Source organism: Otolemur garnettii, unplaced genomic scaffold, assembly GCF_000181295.1.
Source record: "Otolemur garnettii isolate 467f Iridium unplaced genomic scaffold, OtoGar3 scaffold00148, whole genome shotgun sequence".
Lineage (NCBI taxonomy): Eukaryota > Metazoa > Chordata > Mammalia > Primates > Galagidae > Otolemur > Otolemur garnettii.
Genome location: NW_003852543.1, coordinates 2696067 through 2714678, shown reverse-complemented (window position 1 = coordinate 2714678; position 18612 = coordinate 2696067). Strand labels below are relative to the sequence as shown.

The window sequence follows — 18612 nt, the reverse complement described above, 5'->3', positions numbered from 1 at the left end:
AAGAGATGATTGTGGCACTGGCTGATGCTTTTAGATGCAGAACCAGCCCCTTCCCTCCACCCCCATTCCTTTGAGAGTTTCTTACCGCCAGCCCTTACCCTCACTTGACCTTTTCCTCTTCCTAGCCTAAGCCAAGTTGCTCCTTCCCCCATTTCTTCCCACGTGGCCACCTACTCCTCTCTATTGATGGAGGAAAGTGTCTTTGTTAGGGAGGTGTTACTGCGTCATGGCAATCTTGGGCAAATCCTGGGCTGCAGTCATGGCTCTAGGGAGTTTGGAGTTGGTGCCCTGTAGCCTATGGAGGAAGGCTGGTCACAACTTTGAATCTCAGTGGGCTCCATCCTTGCCTGTAACCAGCCTAATACAGGCAGCAGGGCTGCAGTGGCAGTGATGCTTGAGGAATGACCCACTGTTTCCAAGCATATCTTTGGGGATTTACCTTCATAGAAATGGGACTTTTGGATGTCTATTCTAAATTTGAATATGAGGAATTTGAGAGCATGATGCCTGCCTCTGACTTCCCCCTTTTGTAAGGAAAAGCATTTTTGGTCCTCAGCCTGCTAATGTAACCTCTCCCAAGAAGCCCCAAGAAGTACGGGTTGTGGAATTCGTGATGCAGGTTGCCTTTTAAGAGGAAGGAACGATTCTAATCAGCAGAAAAATTTTGTTGCAATTTTCAATAAAACTAAGGTACATGGCTAATTCTCAGAGTGTGCTGGGCAGGAAAGGTAGGGTGCAGGTGGAGGTGGGAGGGAAGGGAGCACTCAAGCTGAGCCTCCCAGTGGCAGGCTGATGTGCTTAGTCTCTGCTTCTCCCTTGCAGGCCACCTCGATCGTTGAAGTTCTCTGCCTGACTGCATTCTTTGGGAGACTGCTACATTTTGCAAAAGTCACTCCTCAAATGGTTTTCTGGAAGGATACAAAAAACATCTGCATTATGGTAACCATAGTGGTGGGTATTCACTGTAGCACCTATAAAAGTGACTAAAGGCAGAAGCCACAAAGAGAAAAACACTTCAATATAGCAAACACCATAAGCAAACCACAAACTGAAGACCACATAGGACTGTGAAGATTTTTTTTTTAACATAGCCTTCATGTCATTTTCTTAGTTATTATTTTAAAACGTTCACATTCTGCTCTTAGAAAGATTCACTTGTACAAAAATATGGAACGCGTCACGAATTTGCGTGTCATCCTTGCGCAGGGGCCATGCTAATCTTCTCTGTATCGTTCCAATTTTAGTATATGTGCTGCTTCCCAGGACTGTGACGATTTTAACACGCCAGGCATACTTCCAAATCAAAGGAGGAAGAAAGACGGATATCCCAATAAATAGTTGTGTTGATTTCATTTCTGAATGTATTTATCTTCGTTCATTCTTTACGAGGTTTTTCTTTTTAGTCCTTATCTTAAACATTGTTATTGTTGTTAAATCTTAAGCCTTTTTAATTCTGCGAAGGCAAAAAGTAGAAACCTAATAATCACATGTATATGTAAAAATAAAAAAATAATAATAATTGTGCTGAAAATAGGTGAAGGCAACTCATACAGAGGAAATACATGAAATGGCTAGTAGGAAAGATGTTTAACTTCACTAATTAAAAAATGTACAATAACACAATAATAAAATACCACGCTTGCCTAAAAAACAGTGTTAGCAGGATTGAGAGAAAACAAACGTCTTTACACCATCCTGAAGAGAGGCATAAAGGTATCTTTCTGGAAGGGGCTGTTTGGCAGTTCCTTTCAAAATCCTTAAAGATGAATACCTTGGCCTTCTATTCCTGGGAATTTGTCCTTAAGAAAGAAGGATGTTTCAAAGATTTAGCCACAAAATTTGTGGTGGCTGACCTGTTCATAATATTTTAAAAATTGGAAACAATATCTTGATGATAGATACAACTGGTTTGTGTTAAACACAGTATGGTACATCCATGCAGACCTTTACCATAGTGTTTTTCTTTCTTTTCTTTCTTTTCTCTTCCTTCCTTCCTTCTGTTTCACTCAGTTGTCCTTGGTAGAGTGCCATGTTGTCATAGCTCACAGCAGCCTCAAACTCCTGGGCTCAAGCAATCCTCTTGCCTCAGCCTCCCAAGTAGCTAAAACTACAGGCAGCCACCACAATGCCCGGCTATTTTTAGAGACAGCGTCTTACTCTTTCTCAGGCTGGTCTTGAACTCCTGAGCTCAGGCACTCCACCTGCCTCTGCCTCCCAGAGTGCTAGGATTACAGGCATATGTAAGGCCACAGAGCCTGGCCTTACATAGCGTTAAAGGCACACATGTGCCTATTACCAAGGGGAGATGCTGATTTACTGTCTATTGAGTCAAAAGAGCAAGTCACAAGTATAGTTGGATCACATCTTGGTTAAAAAGAAAAAAGGGAAGACATATTCATAGAAAAATCTGGAAGAGTACATGCAAAGCAGGGCAGTGCCTTCTGAAATGCTGCTGTAATGGACAGAGAGACTGCTTCAGAGATGCGACGCGGATACTTTCTGCGTGGCACAGCAGCCAGCATGCTGGAGCCATGGTTCTTTGCAATTAACCCAAAGCTCTGTCTACCCCCATCTGCCCCTTCTACTTGACACTCTTCCCTGAGAGTCATCTGTTCTCAGAGCTTCTACGAACATTCTGGCAGGTCAAAGTTCCCAGGCTGTCCCTGATACTGGTTTCCCCTCTCAGCTCCCCACTCTGTGGCCAACTACTTGCCAGTGATTTCCACAGCAGAGTTCAAGTGCAAGGTGACCCAACACACCTCTTTTCCCCCAAATGACTCCCTGGCTGCATTTCCTTTTTCGCAGAACTCTGTCTGTCACCACCCGGTTTCACAGTCCTCATTGTCAGGGTCCCCTCCCTTCTCTCCACACCTGGCCTCCTCAACACCCCCCTCCAGATGTCTCTGGTGCTGTTTCCTCCCTCCCTCCGCTCTGCATCTGGTATCTGATCTGGCCTCATGTGGGGTCTCTGCCATGATGTGGTCCAGGCCCCGTCACCCATCCCCCTCACCCGACACAGTCACCTCCTTCTCAGATCCCATACACATACCCTCTACATGCTGCTACTGGATTAATTCTCCAGAGGTTTGGATCATTAGTACCTGGGACCACTTCCCTCCTTAGCTCACAAACGTTTACAAGCCCCATGGACTATCAAGGATGCTTACAACTCCACCAGTCTCTGCAAGTGTTTCATGTTGTCCCCTTGCTCAGAACATGCCAACAATCTGTACTTTTCTGATTTTAGAAAGATCTTTATTTTCTATTATTTAAAAAGTAATACAAGCACACTGGATCTGGGATGGTGCCTGTGATCACAAGCTGTCTGATGTGCCTCGCACAGCATCTAGAATGTGGTGACACTGAGGCCCTTCACACATAGTCAGCTCAGCTCACAGGGCTCCTTTGCTTCATGCCACCCAGTGGCTTTCCAACTCAAGTCCTTGCCATGGCCACAGGCTCTCTCTGTCCCTCCCCTGTCACTACCACTGTTATCCCTTCCCACCGTTCCTATCTGTCCCTTGCTTACTCCATGTAGGCCCTGCATGGGCCTTTGCAGTACAGAGGAGGTCCTGGTGCCTTCCACTTCCATTTTCACAGGGCCTTACCTTCTGGGGCCCCCTGCCTGCAGAGCGCCGCAGCCCTCAGCCCTGCCACCCTGCAGAATGTACGTGTCACCAGTGCTGTGCTTCTCTCCTGTTGGAGTATGGGCTACCCGAAGGCAGGCAGCTCTGTCTTGCTTCTGCTGTCCCCCAGAGCTAGACAGTGCCTTTCATCTGAGAGCCACCTGCAAATGTTCCTGCAGCAGAGTGACTGAGGATGAGTCCTTGTCCCCTCTTAGGCTGCCCTGCATCTTTACCAGGGTGATCTCACTCTTTTGTCCTCATTGCTCTTATTTAAAAGACTTCCAGGGTTCCCTAGGCCCTGGGAATGAGACCTATCTCTGTAGCCTGGCCCTCAAAGCCACCTACAATTGCTCCATGTCATTTCCTGCTGCTACCCCTTGCCCCCACTCCCAGAACCCTCTCCTTCCAAACCCATGGGACAGTTCCTTGAGAGTCCCTTTACTTTGTCTTTCCACTGGCTCTTGATCTTTCTGAGTTTTATCTTGTTAAAGCCTTGTATGTGCTTTAAGATTCTATCAAGGAGTGCCTCCTCCATAGAGCCTTACCAGTGTCACCACCCTTGGTGATCCACCTGCTTCTGCTCCCCTGGGACAGCCATGCTGGCTCCCTCCAGTGCAGCCACTGAGAACCAGCCCCCTTTCTTATCTCTGTCTCCCTCTCCCACCATGGGGTGCCCCTTGGGGAGGGCTCTCCCTGGATCCTATGCACCTTATCACCAAAGGGGTTGACTTCATATTTTTTGATGGTAGCAGGTTATTCTTTTTACTTACATTTTTCTAAAATGCTCTAGGTTCTTTTTTTTTTTTTTTTTTTTTTGCTCCATCCTCACACTAATCTTTTGCCCACAAACCTGACAACAATAAGGATTAATGAAGGTTTTCTCTATTCTAGATATTCTCACCAGTTACTAGGCTCGGCATCCTCTCTCTTATACATCAAATTGAAGAAAAGGTCACTAAGCTGTAGTGTGGGGGAACGTAGCAGTGTGGTTAACAGCAAGGGCTGAGATGTCAGACTGTGCAGGTTCTAGCCCCAGTTCTGCGCCTTACTGGCTGTGTGACCATGGCCATGTGCTTACCCTCTCTGTGCCTCAAGCCCTTCCATTCAGGAATAGTGCCCAGCTCACTGGTGTGATGTGGCTAAAATGGAATAATCTACAAAAGGTATTTTTTATACTACATCACATATAGTAAAACCTCAAACATTAGCTACTATTCATGTTAATTATAAAAGTAAAATTATGCTATTTATGAAATTTGCTTTTTTACATACACTGAGACTCTCCTGGGTCAGTAAACACGCACCCACATTATTACTTTCTCTGTCAGCTTGAGCTGACATCTCCGTCCTGTGTCTCCCACAGCTGACCTTGGTTGATCTGATTCTCTACGGGTCCCTGGAAACTGTTAACATCCGCAGTGTTAGGTGGTCCAGGGCCTTGAGGCCAGTCTTCCTAATTAACTTCCCTGAAAGTCGTCAGGTAAGCATATGATTTAGGATAGGGGGTGGTCTGTTTTGCAAAAGAATTAGCTGATGTCTTGCAGACAAAACTAAATTTTGTCTTCACAGATCCGAAGGGCTTTCCGAAGCCTCCGGAACACTCTGCCAGACATCCTGTACGTGTTCCTCTTGTTCATGTTCAGTATGCTGGTGTTCTCCCTGATGGCCCTGAAGCTTTTTGGAGATAGGTGGGTACACTTCTCCAGAATGCCTGCCTGTGAATTCTCCCATATTTGGGTGAAGCCTGTTCATGGCAGAATCTGTCACTGGACGCTATCTCCTTTGCTCAAACACTCCAGGAGTGCTCTTAAAAGAGGAAAAGTTGGCCAGGTATGGTGACTCACTCTTGTAATTCTAGCACTCTGGGACGGCAAGGCTGGAGGATCCCTTGAGCTCAGGATTTAGAGACCAGCCTAAGCAAGAGTGAGGAGACCCTGTCTCTGCTAAAAATAGAAAAATCAGCCAGGCATTATGTGGTGGGTGCCTGTAGTCTCAGCTAATTGGGTGGCTAAAGAAGGGGGATCGCTGGAATCTAGGAGTTTGAGGTTGCTGTGAGCTATGATGCCATGGCACTCTAGCCTGGGCAACAAAGACTGTGTTCCAAAAAGAAAAGAAAAAAAAAAGAGGAAAAATCTACCAGAAACCATGGCTTAATTTATGTATGTGGTTTTCACTTGGTGTTTTTGGTTCCTCTTTAGGGGTCTGAAAACAGCAGAGGGATCACCCTACTTTGCGAATATCCTGGAGATAGCATTTGAACTCTATGTGCTGGTCACTACAGCAAACAGCCCCGATGTCATGTATGTGTGTCCCCATCCATGTTCGTGCCCTGTTACCAGAACAGAATTAGTGGTCTCCTGAAACCAATAAGGCTGAGAGAGAAAAGAGTGATTTTCTATTTAGTCCTATTCATTGTAAAAATTCTGAAGAATATAAAATTTTATACTATTCTATTTAAAACTAAATTTCAATGAATTTCTTCAAAACTGAAGGCAATAAGAGACATTTCTTGAGAGATGTCGTACTATTTGAGCCCATTTTCCATTTTGGGATCTTCTTAGAGTCCTGAATTTAAAGGCCAAAGCCATCTTTGTAAAGGAATCATGGCTCTAAGCACAGATGTGGTTTCTTTTGGCTACATGAAACAGGGAAGAAATGAAAACATCAGTAATTGCTGCCTTCCCTCCAAAATGCCAACTCTTGACATGTGTGGGTATTGCTTGGGAGGAAAACCCTCATGCCATTTGTCTCTAATGTCATCTACTTATATACTCACCTTGTGCCTGGGGGTAGAGCACTGAGCAGGGAGCTCTTCAGCTCCAGGGCTCAGCAGAGCCCAGCAAATGTCAGTCCACACCTCCTCTGACAGGGCGCCTTGTCAGATCAACTTGTTCTTGGTTGTTGCTCACTCTCGGGTCTTTTCTTGGCTTTGCTGGTGTCCTCCTGGGTCTTTCCCTCTGACCCAGGCTGTCAGCTGTGCCAGCAGTCCTGGAGGAAATCCAGTTTCCGTTGAAGGCAAAGTGAGCACATATGCCAACTTAGGCCTCTTGTCCTGCTGTGATTACTAACAGGGTACCTGAAATTCTCACGGTCCAGGTTAGGTTTCTTGGCCCCCAGCAATGTAGTCTGGTGTCCTCCAGAGCCCTCTTCTAAGCCATACTTCGATTCCCTTGTAGTTCTGGGCAAGTTTCTCTCCTTTTTAGACCCCAGTCTCCTCATTTGGGGGGGAGAGAATAGGATTCCTAGATCTCCAAAGTCCTAGGCACCTTGGAAGTTGGCACCTCTACAAGGTGCTGAGAATTTCAGAAGGGCAGGATCAGAGCAAGCTGTTTTGCATTAGGGACAGTGATGGCTTTGAGGCTCACCGTACCACATGGTGGGGAGCGGGCACTGGAGGAGGTTTCCTGGTGCTTTGTGCACCTGGACTGTGCATGTGGGATGTCCCCTAAGGTCTGCCTCAGAGGCACCATGAAACTCATGATTATTTCCTTCCAGGATGCCTGCCTATGACTTTAATTGGTGGTATTCTTTGTACTTTATAACCTACATCATCATCAATACCTACATCTTCATGTCCGTCTTTCTGGCTGTTGTCTACAACAATTACAGGAAGCACCTAAAGGTGACACACATGTGTGGGCTGGGGTGGGACTGGGGGACAGGAATGGGTGACCGGCGCAGGGGCAGGGCAGTGGCAGGGGAGCAGACAGTGAATTTGCTAACAGGATTGGGAAGTGTCCTTGTTCTATTTACTTTGGCAGATCTGAAGCCTTGTTTGGTGTCTTTCCCCCTTCTGCCCAGTGGGCTGGTACTTCACAATCTTTGCAGTGGGCCTGACAGTGCATCTGAAGAAGTGCAGGGGACAGAGGGCTGGGCCAGGGCACCGGCTCTCATGGGCAGTGTCCTGTGCGCTTTGTCTCTTGCTCTTAAGGCATCAAATAGTCTTGGCTCCTTGAAATGTTTTGACTGTGACTGGGGGTTGGGGATATTCTCCAAGCTTCTTTCTCCCCTCAAAACAGATGCAGAAATTTTTAAAAACTGACAGTTTCTGCCCTAGTTCCTCCCTGCTTGATTTATGTCTGGAGAATTTCCCAGAGACATTGGGTGGGCAGAGGCTTCTGGTGCTTGGGGTGGAAGGAGGTTTGCTTTGTACCTGGGAATCCCCCCAGGATACATTGGCCATCTCATCCACACTCCATCCCCAACGCCCCCTCCAGGCACAGAGCTCTGGGGGTGGTTTCTCTTCTGGTGAGACTCACACAGAGACGCCTTCCTTCAAAGGGTGATCTTCTGTAAGGAAAGATACAACCATTTGGCTTTTGACCTGTTGGCTCTGTTTTGAAGTTTTCCTTGCTTATGGATGTTTCCACTGGGGAGCGAGTAGGAAGTCAGGAGAACTTTAATGTTTGCAGTTCAGGAGAAGGGAATGCTGGGGCCAGCTCTGAGATTCAGCCAGTCTGGCCTTTGAAGGTGTCTGGCCCTGCCCAGGTCCTGTGGAGTCTCTGCCCTGAAGAAACCTCAGCTCCTGACTCCTTGGCCACTGAAGAGGCCCCTGCAGTGGGCCTGGTGCACCTCTCCCCTCCGTCACTGCGGGACAGAACTGCTGCTCTGCTTCCCTCTCCCCAAGGAAGGGTTTCTTTCAGTAACACCCCTTGGAAATTAAACTGCAACTTGCCTCATCCAGTAAACTTATTCTAGAGGTACTATATGTGCCCAGCACCACACTATGTTCTGAGGTGTCAATGATGAGTACGATGTAGCCTTTGCCGTTTAAGAATTCACAGTCTAGCTATGGATTGATTAAGTCATGATGATATTGGGTGACAGACCCACAGGAGTAGTAGAGATGGGGATGGCAGGTGGACAGCGGTTATAACCTGAGGTCAGCTGTTGAACATCCCCCCTTCTGGAAGATTCCCTGTGGTTAGGCCAGATGGCAGCTCCAGGCGGGCCCCAGCTGTGCTTCCTGCCTCAGGACAGCTTCTAGCCTGATTTCACTATTCTCTCCCTCCTCTTCTCTCTTCCACTGAGCGCTGGATCTCTCTTCCCCTCCCTGGGTCTCTTTCTCCCTCCTCGGTGGCACACCTGACTTCCTTCCTTTCTGGAACCTCCCTGCTTCTGGGCGGAGAGGAGTTTGGAGCTGTCTGCCCTCTGTCACTCTGTTTCTCATCACACAGATTTTCCTTCATGGGCTCCCTCATGTAAACTAGGTAGACAAGTTCTGTTGGGTAGACAGGGGCCGGGGAGGGACTGTTTACCTGGCTTGTCAGCAGCCCACAGTGACTTCTCTTCTATTTTCTCTTTGGCTCTTTGGATCCCTTGCAATGTTGGCATGGGGAGGTGACACTTTCTTAACTCTTGCTCTTAAAACACATTAATTCTGTTTTTTTAAGAATGAGATTCGCAAACTGGCATACCTGAAGCGTCACAAAATGATAGAGGCATTCAACATTCTGAAAGTCAAGGTGGATGCGGAGTTCATGGTTCAGGAGGCCCAGTGGAGACGGTTGGTGCATGCAGTGGCACCAGACATGAGCCGCGGCCACCTGGAGCTCCTTTTAAGGATCTCTGATGAGGGACAGACCGGCCACGTGGGTGAGAAGCCTTTCCCTCTGACCCTCCTCTTCCTTGTCCCTCCGAAACTTTCAGAGTGATGGGTAAAGAAGCACTACCACTTTCAAATGTTTTTAAATTAGCAAATAAAATGTGTATCAGTACTACCTGCTCGCAGCACTGTCGTGGAATCAGCATCTTCACTCTGTGCTCTGACAGTGCTGTCCCAGCTTACGTGCCACTGGCAATGTCAGGAGGTCACGGACCTCTTCACTTCTGCAGTCCTGCTTTAGGGAGGTGACCCAAAATATGGGGGAAAGGGCTATATAAATAGATGTCTAACTTCAACTTTGTATTTGAACATGAAAAATTGGGAATAACCTAAATAGTCACGTGTTAGTGGTTGCTAACCATTATTAATAATATGTGTGGCATGCTTATCATGCATGGGGCATTGTCACAATTGTTTCCCACACATTTTGCTTATGTAATCTTCCCCCAAACACTTTGAGGTATTTGTGTCATCTTCATTTGTCAACATGGAAACTCAAAGAGGATAAGTAATTTGTCCAAGGCCACACAGCTGCAAAGTGGCAGAGGCCATCTGCCTGTAAAGCCTGTGCTTTTTATTCTTATGTTTAACTGCAGCAACAGATAAAATGAGGTGACTATAATATACCCCAACTGTAGAACACTCCCACTTCACTAATTTTCTGTAAAGTCTACGTGACTGCACAAAATGGAGTGGTAAGTTGGATAAGACAGTGAGATTATAAGTATCTGTTAATTTAAATGGAAAAGGACTCCCTGAGTAGTCTAGGAGAGCTATGGACTTTGTCTCTGCACATGTGTGAGAAGATGACAAGATTCTCTGGAACTTACTTGAATCTGTTATTCAAGGGGAGGGGGAAAGACAAATGTATCATAAGATGCTATGAAATGGGTGGTGTCAGTATCTTCCATCCCGTGGCTCTGTGTCGTGGTGGTGAGTGTCTGGTCGCATGGTCAGGCTGGTCAGACCCTAAACAGATTGCTGTAGTGTGCCCTCTAGGGACAGGCAGGGATCTGCTATGCCATGCAGCCTGTGCATATTCTGCTAAGGACAGGGGAGGGGGCTGGAGCCTCCCTGGGCAGCCCGAGAGCATGACACTTCTCAAGCTGTACGTGGTGAATCTTTGTACTTTCTCATCTGTCATGGGCTGATACTTTGATAACACACAATGAAATTAATAACTAGAAAAATGAAATAACAAAGACATGCAATACAAGTCCTGGGTTTTCATTATTAGATTCAACAGACATGAAATTACCCTGTCAATTGTGCTATAAGGTTCTAATTTTTAGCACTTATCTCACAGAGGTTGGGGGACAAGAGGACACACTGGTACCACTACGAGGACCCTATGTGGGGTAGCATTTGCTCCAGTTTCTCAGAGGAGAGGGCAGGTGCCTCCTGAGACAGACACCTACATGGACCCTGGCCTTTAATTGCTGGCTTGCGACTGGGGTCACCAAGGTGGCCAAGTCCTCCGTTCTCAGCCCTGCTAAGTTTTGTCACCTAAGTTGTTCTATTTGTAAATAATGAGGCCAAGACTTATCTAAGTTTGAGAAAAGAAATCCATCAATTTTAGCTTTTATTTGATGCTCTATAGATATGACAGAAGAAAGAGCCAGTGAGCTTATGGTTTAACACTCTTCCCCAGTATTTTACCTTTTACAAAACATCAGTGTTAATTTAAATAGTATTTCTAGGGCGAACACATTCTTAAAGAAGATAGCTGGTCAGATTTGTTGGCTGTGGGGGCTCATAGGTATATTTCACAGGACATAGCAGTAATGTCCGCTATCTGGGTGTCCCAAGACACTCCTTAGTTTAACACTTTCAGAGACAGCTTTAATAACAGAAAGCTGAACAGATTGCATGCTTCACGAAGGTCTCAAATTATATAGCCGAGAAGAGCAGTCCTGTGAGCATTCTCACTTTCCTCTTGATCAGCAGTTGTCAGAATTTGACGTTTCCAAGGCTAAACACTGGAATTCTAAACAGATTGCTTAGTGTGCCATGTTTGGGACAAGCAAGGATTTGACATGCCTTGTGTTAGTCATTATAAGGACTTAAATAATTCTTATCAAAAAGAATATGAGGCAAATAATGTATCTACAAGAGTTGGCAGACTATGGTCCATGGGTCCCATATGGCCTACTTCCTATTTTTGTAAATTAAGTCTTACTGGGACAGAGCTTTTGTGCTTTGATGGCAGAACTGAGTAGTCGTGACAGAGACTGTATGACTGCACAGCCTGACCTATGTGGTGTTGGACCCTTTAAGAGTTTGCTGACCGCTAAGCTATAAAGTGAAGTAGGAGATGGGTACAGATTGCTTCTTAGCACAGAACTCCTATGGTTTCCATTTTCTTTGGTCTTTCTTGTTCTCCTGAATCTTTTGGACTAAAAGATGTGACTCCAGTGAGGCTGATGGATTTCCCTCTGGTGGTTGAGATTATTGAATGGCCAGGGATTGGGGCTGGATTCTCAGTGTCTATATGACCTCTGATGGTGGAACTCATGCAGCCCAGGTCCCCAGAGCCAAGCCATGCTTGTCACCTGATTCCCCAAGGTCACACTTTTCCCTGAGTGGGTTTTACATTTCTTTGACTTTTTAGCACTAAAGACTTGGAAATATGACAGATCCTAGATAAGTGTGTTTTTCATTTAACTCAATGGACTCATGTTCTTTCATGTTCTTGGGACCATATGGCATTGAGGGAAATGGCAGCATGAGGCTATAATGTGTGCCACCTGTAGAATGAGGATTCTTTGTTTATTTCTAAAAACTACAGTGGAGATCTGGGTGTCTGCCAGCACCCTGAATGGGAAGCTTTCTGAGTTTTTTAAGCTCTTTACCAATCTATGCATCTGCAATTTATTTTAGCAACTTTCTTTAGAGTTTCCAAAGCATTTAGCTTAGTTTTTAAAGAAGCAGCAACGCTCTGCGTGCTCTGATTTCATTTGTCGGTGTGATATTTCTGTAAGTTATACCTAATTACTAGAAGTTCATGCATAAACAGATTTAGGAACCAGCCCAGTGACTCGCCTGCAGAGAGAAAGGTACACAGGGTAGTGAAGAATGTCCTGTTGGTCCCAGGACTCAGCTGGGCTGGAGAGCATCGGCTTATTGGTCAGGTGTGTCTAGATCAGTCAAGAAAGCACCCCCTGAACTTTGTCCCGGGTGTTGTGGAACTCACCATGGGAACCATGGGTTTGAGTGAGTCCCTGATAAGAGGGCAGGAAGGGCTGTGGGCAGAGCAGAAGGCAAGGTTTTAAGTAGACGGGTAAGGATTGCACATGCTTTGAAAACTTTGAGAAAAGGAAGGGAACATTGGATTGAGGTTAGAAAGGCAGGTCAGGAAAAACCTTGAAAGCAGTGAGGATCCATGGGAAGAGGCAATGGGGGGCCAGAGAGCCAGGTGGTGGCATCTGCAAATAAGCAGAACCCCATTTTCCTACCTTGGGTTGGCCAAGGGGTCTGAGTAAGGACAGGTAGAAGACCTGGAGGTCATAGGCTGGCTATGCTGTGTGCTCACTTCTTGGCCTTGGACCTTTACCCTTTGAGGCTTCAGATCATTACCTATAATAGGTAGAGTCAAGAATCTGTGTTGATTTGGCCTCATCCTTTGTACCTTACTATGATGGTGGCCATGGATTTGGGGGTTCTTTTATCATTGCAGACAAAATGAACTTTCTACGCTTGGCTGACCTCCTCAACATCCAGGTGGTCACTGTCAACATCAAGAGACACCCGCTGGAAGCCTGGGTGCCACGGGTGTACCAGTCATCTGCAAGCCTCTTGGTCCAGAGGATGGTTCGTCACAGGCAAGTGAGAGGGGCCGGTTTTCTCTCAAGTTCCTTTAAATATAGAGGAATCTATTAATGCTAACTGGACAAACTGTATTTCAGCAGTGAAGTTACAAATAAGCCCCGTGTTCCCAGATTTTGGTGTCTCAGGGAGTCAAACAGAGGGCTCTGGGCACACTATGTTTGACCTTAGACAAAAGGACAGGCTTCTAGATTATGATTCTTTCTAGATTATGTTTCCTAAGATGCTCAAAGGCTACAGACTAAATATGCTCTCTGGCCACTCTCAGAATTCAGGAGATTCCAGCCCCGTCAGAGTAAATATGCAGTTAATATCAAATATGGCACTTTGATTCTTTGACTTACATAGTAAGAACTCATCTGTTAGAGTTGCTGGAATGATTATTCAGGAGAGTAATTAATTCTTTTATTATCAAGTAGACAGCCTCCAGGAAGAGCCATTTATCTTGGTTCAACATCTTATTTTTGCTTTTTGTGTCCTGTCATACTCTTGTCATTCTTAACCATGGTGGCCTCTTGAATTCTTTGAATTTAATGTCTCATAGAAGTTAATGGTTCAGAAGGCCTTGAAAGTAGCTCAGCCTCTGACATAGGTAAATATCTCTGTTGGTTGCCTAAATTTTATATTTGTGAAAGCCCTTTATGGGGAGGTCTTCTTCTGTTAATCCCAACATTGAACTTCGATATGCTTCATGTGGTGGCTGTTGGCTTGTCTGCACATAGCACCAGGTGCTCAGCCCTCAGGTCTAGGTGTCACTGAGAATGTGAGGGTGGTCCCTCCTCTGTCTGCCTGGAATCATGGCCATGGTATACATAGGATTCCCTGGGGCACAAGGCATTGGCACCTAAGCCACCCGGGGAAGCCCGCTTTGGAACTGAAAACTTGAGTCAGAGCCCACCTATCATATTTTTTCTACTCATTTTCATTCCAAACTTGGTGAGGAAGATGAACATGCCAGTCCCCAGGAAGACCCAGGAGTGTTAGGGATAAAGAGGTTTTCAGGAACTTGCTTTAAAAATGTTAATTTTCAAAGGAAACGAGGCAGGGATGTGATGATCTTGTGATGAACCCTAAACCTCCTTCCTGCCCCCTGGTTGTGCCTAAGTTTTCATCTGACTTGGGATCTGGTCCCCGAAAGGGGGAGCTGGGAAGGTGATCATGACTCTCTCCTCTCTCTGTCTTTATTTGCTCCTTGAAGGGAAGGGCTGCACCTGGGCAGTGGGGTCAGGTGAGCAGACCCACCAGAAGGTTCTGTAGATGAGGAGTGCATGTGTATGGGGGGACAGAGTCCTGAACAGGCTCAGGTTCCTTTTTTCCAAAATGCAGGATAACAGGACTTCTCTCTTTTTGTCTTTTTCCTCATGCCAGGATCTTTGTCTGGGTTTTTGATGTCATTATTCTAATAAATGCCATATTCATTGCTCTGGATGAGAAAAACCCCTTCATTTCCTACGCAGAGTGGCTTTTTCTTTCTCTCTATATTATTGAGATTCTCCTGAAACTGTACACCTACGAGCCCAGAGCCTATTTCGGAAGGAAGCAGTTCTGGAACTGGTGAGCATGTGTGTCCCGGGGAGGGGAGAGGATGCCACAGGGGCTGAGAGGAGACTTCCTGTCATGATTAGGGAATGTGGCTGTGGTTCTACAAGCCCCATCTGCCTCGTTTGAGGCATCTCTTACAATGAGATCCTGGGGGTGGAAAAACATCTGGTTCAGTAAGAACTGTTATTCATGATGTCAGTTTGAACTGGCTTTAGCTAAAATTAGAATCACTGGCCACAGCATCTTGTATTTGGAAAGGATCTTTAAAAAGGAAAACAAAACTTTTCCCTCTATTCTCTCACAATATTCTGACACTAAATGAGGACTTTTTCCTTACACCAGCCAATTCAACTCTCCGGACACCAGCTGGGTGTGCTATGATTCAATTCTGACACTGTCTACCTGGGGTTAGCATTGACACACAGCTTGAGGGCTCAGTCCCCAGGACTGCCCATACTTCAGAGGCCACTTACAAGTCCAAGCTGTCACCTGTGCTTCTGACTGACTAGCTGTAAATTGGAGGTTCTTGTGACCCCCCTCCTTTGGGTTCATTAATTTCCTAGATTAGCTCATAGAACTCAGAACACAGTTTACTTAGTAGATTATTTCATGTTTATTATAAAATGATATAGCTCAGGAACAGCCAGATGGCAGAGATTGGGAGGGCAAGGTGTGGCAGAAGGGGGTTCTGGCCCTCTCTGGGCACATGAGGCTCATAACCTTCCCAGCACCTCTGCATGTTCACCAGCCTGAAAGCTCACTGAACACCATCCTTTGGGGCTTTTATGGAAGGTTTATTATATAAGCATGATTGATTGTATCATTGGTCATTGGTGATCAACTCAATCTATAGCCCCTCTCCCCTCCACGGAGGTTGGGGGCTGGGGTTTAGAAGTGGGGTTAAAAGTTCCAACCCTCAAACCATGTGGCTGGTTTCCTTGGCAGCCAGCCCCCATCTTTAGGGGCTTTCCAAAGAGCACCTTATTAACATAAACTCTGTTGAGGTTGAAAGGGGCTTGTACGAATAACAAAAGATGTTTCTTTTACCTTTATCACTTTCACGACTTAAGAACTTACAAGGATTTTAGGAGCTCCAGGAACCATGGATAAAAACCAAGTAGACAGTACAACCTCCATAACTGACCCCCTCCCTACACTGACCACCTCTGTATGTTGCCCAGTTTGTTATAGTTCCTTGAGTGTTAGAAAGTTTCTACTGTGTATTTATTATCATCATAGTCTTATAAAATCGCCCCGAACAAGACTGTTCTTTGCACAGCTCCCTTGGCTCACTCCCTGGTCTCACTGTCAGAAAACTCAGTGGATGCAGGGACTGTCAGCAGGCTCTTCCCAGGGTTGGGCCTGGGCCTGGAGTCTGTTATTTCTGAGCTTGGCAGGCCTTTCCCTCCATTCCTAACCACTTTGCTTTTGTACTGTTAGGTTTGACACGCTGATCATCATCGCAGCCCTGGTGGCCACTGTGGCCAACACTACCATTCAGTCAGGTCGGTGCCACCAGCTCTCAGCTTCACCACCTCACGGGATCATGAGTTCCATCAGGGATCTTTGTTAAATATTCACAGTGCACAGCTGAGAGGGGACACAAGAGAACTTTTTAACCATGTTGCATGTTGTTGAGGGGGATGGTAGCTTTGTTTATGTTTAGCTGTATTTTAGAGAGTTCGTTTGTAGACATTCATCACAGCAAATCCTCACCTGGTCATGGATCCAGGACTGGCCCTTGGCTTCAATCTGCAGGGTAGTCAGGGATCCAGGGCAGCCTTTACTTCCTCAGTGCGCAGAGCCACTGTCCTGTTCTTGAAGCATCTTTCCCATAGAATCTCAGACCTCACTAAATAAAAGGGGCAAGCCAGAGAATAGAGAAAATGAAATGCTAAATGATTCTGCTCCTCTTCCAGCAAAAAAATACAACAGCCAGCAGATACTGGATATCGTCTTGATATTGAGAATTCTCCGGCTGTTAAGGGTCATTGTCAGCATCCAGAGGTAAAACTAAAGTGGCCTGGAAGGCCACACTTGGGGGCGTCCTGCATCAGGCCTGGGAGAAAGCACTCCTGCCTCCTGCCTATTGGCAGTCCAAAATAAATGACTGAGGCAAGGATCTCAACCAATGGAGGTTTAGTAAGCCCAGGGAAAACACAAATCACAGACAAATCTGTGACTGTTTTACTGAAGAATTTAGGAACTTCAATGTTTAAGGGAAGGCTTACAGAAAAAAAGGTGGTGGCGGTGGTGGTGAGGCAAATGGTTACATTCTTGTGAGGCCCAGGAATTCTGTATTTTATATATGATATGGTGAGTGTTCGAGGAGAAAAAGGGAGTAAAGGAAGCATCAGTTATGTGGCCATCTCTGGAGAGTTAGAAGAGTGTTGATCTTATCTTGTCTCCCTTCTGTACCTGGGAAGACAAACTTGTAATTCATTATTAGTGTGGAACCAGACTTTAGTTCTAGAAGCTAGACAGAGCCTGCAGACCCCAAGTTATAATTTACGTGTCCTTATTTATGGAACCCGGCTGATGCAGAGTGTCAGTAACAGCTGTTCACTTGGAAGCGGGTGTTGCACGACTCAGCCTCCAGGCTTGATCTTTCATTCTGTATAAGGAGCCAGGAGGCTGGTCCTGAGATTTTTGCTTTCCTTTATACTATAAACATGGAACTCAGGATGACATTTGTACAGAGGACCTGGAGTTCTCCAGTGGGAAGGGAGGTAGAGGAAGGGTGAAGAGCACTGAAATGGCAGCCTCCTCAGGGCAGGAATTCTGTCCATCATTTCCAGTACCGTGATGGGCCCTGATGGTACCTTTGTACACAGTGAATAAATCAGAGTAGTCCTGATGGCAGATGGCAGCTGACGCTAACTCAAGTGTGCCATGACACCTGATCTGGGGTGTCACCTGCTCACCTGACAGCTGATCACAATATCCCTTGTTTATAGGTGATGGCACTGAAGCTCAGAGAAGTTAAGTATCCGTCCTCATGGTGCATGGCCAGACAGAGGCAGACCAGGATAAAACCCAGCTGTCTAACCCCAAAGCCTGGATCAACCTTAGCCATTGGGTTTTGATAGTCCAGCTTCCTTTCAGGGGGTTCCAGGGAGGAGCTGTTGCGATCTGAGGACTGGCCCGCTTTTTCAGAAAGCATTCATCCAGTTGTCAACATAAACCTCCAACATAGCCATAAAACAGGTTTAGTTTGGATGGAGAAAAAGGTGGGACTGCATACTTTTCTTGCTTCAACACCCACCTACATCTTCCTGGCGAGGTTTTCTGTAATAACCTTTCTCAGGTTGGCCTGCCTGTGCTTCAGGGGAGACTGCTAGTTAACTCCCCCCTCAGCTTGGCAGACAGACTGATTCTGTCACAATTATTAATAGAAAGGCAAATTTCTTACCATATGGAGAGCACAGATTTAGGCCTGGGGAGGACGTGAAGGGAAGCATGCTTGTGTGGTGTCAATTTTATTTTTCATTTTCCCTCTCTCCTTGTGTTATGCTAGATTCCGGGTTATAGTGACCACTTTAATCAACATCGGCCCCACAATGCTGACGTTTGGTGGACTTGTCTTTGTAAGTATCTCCTTTCGTTGCTATCTCATGTAACATTTAGTGGTGAGATGTTCATTCTTAGCAACTTTCAGTAAGTATCATTTTAAGAAAGAGAAAGAAAGGGAGAATAGGCCAGACCAGGTAGCTCACTCCTATAATGTCAACCCTCTGAGAGGTCGAGGTGGTGGCTTGCTTGAGCTCAGGAGTTTGGGACCAGCCTGAGCCAGAGCAAGAGCCCATCTCTACTAAAAATAGAAAAACTAGCTTGGAGTAGCAGTACGTGCCTGTCATCCCAGCCATGCCCATCATCCCAGCTATTCTGAAGGCCAAGGCAAGAGGATTGCTCAAGCCCAAGAGTTTGAGGTTACTGTAAGCTATGATCCTATAGGACTGTAACCCAGGGCAATAGGGTGCGACAAAAAAAAAAAAAAAAAAAAAAAAAAAAAAA

General features: G+C 46.0%; 1 protein-coding gene and 1 non-coding gene across 2 annotated transcripts in view; one reads left to right on the top strand and one right to left on the bottom strand.

Moving 5' to 3' along the window:
* Positions 1-613: 613 nt before the first annotated feature.
* LOC100965340 (two pore calcium channel protein 1-like) overlaps positions 614-18612 on the top strand; it is a 24850-nt gene continuing 6851 nt past the window's right edge. Inside the window, exons 1-12 of the mRNA XM_023518828.1 lie at positions 614-619; positions 823-951; positions 4990-5106; positions 5196-5314; positions 5825-5926; positions 7122-7248; positions 9020-9221; positions 12908-13052; positions 14425-14610; positions 16039-16103; positions 16518-16605; positions 18116-18185. Of these exons, the coding sequence (XP_023374596.1) occupies positions 614-619; positions 823-951; positions 4990-5106; positions 5196-5314; positions 5825-5926; positions 7122-7248; positions 9020-9221; positions 12908-13052; positions 14425-14610; positions 16039-16103; positions 16518-16605; positions 18116-18185 (1356 nt within the window). The remainder of the gene's footprint in view (positions 620-822; positions 952-4989; positions 5107-5195; positions 5315-5824; positions 5927-7121; positions 7249-9019; positions 9222-12907; positions 13053-14424; positions 14611-16038; positions 16104-16517; positions 16606-18115; positions 18186-18612) is intronic.
* On the bottom strand, positions 1162-1266 carry LOC111728299. The gene has a single exon (XR_002775638.1). It is a non-coding gene; the product is annotated as a U6 spliceosomal RNA (small nuclear RNA).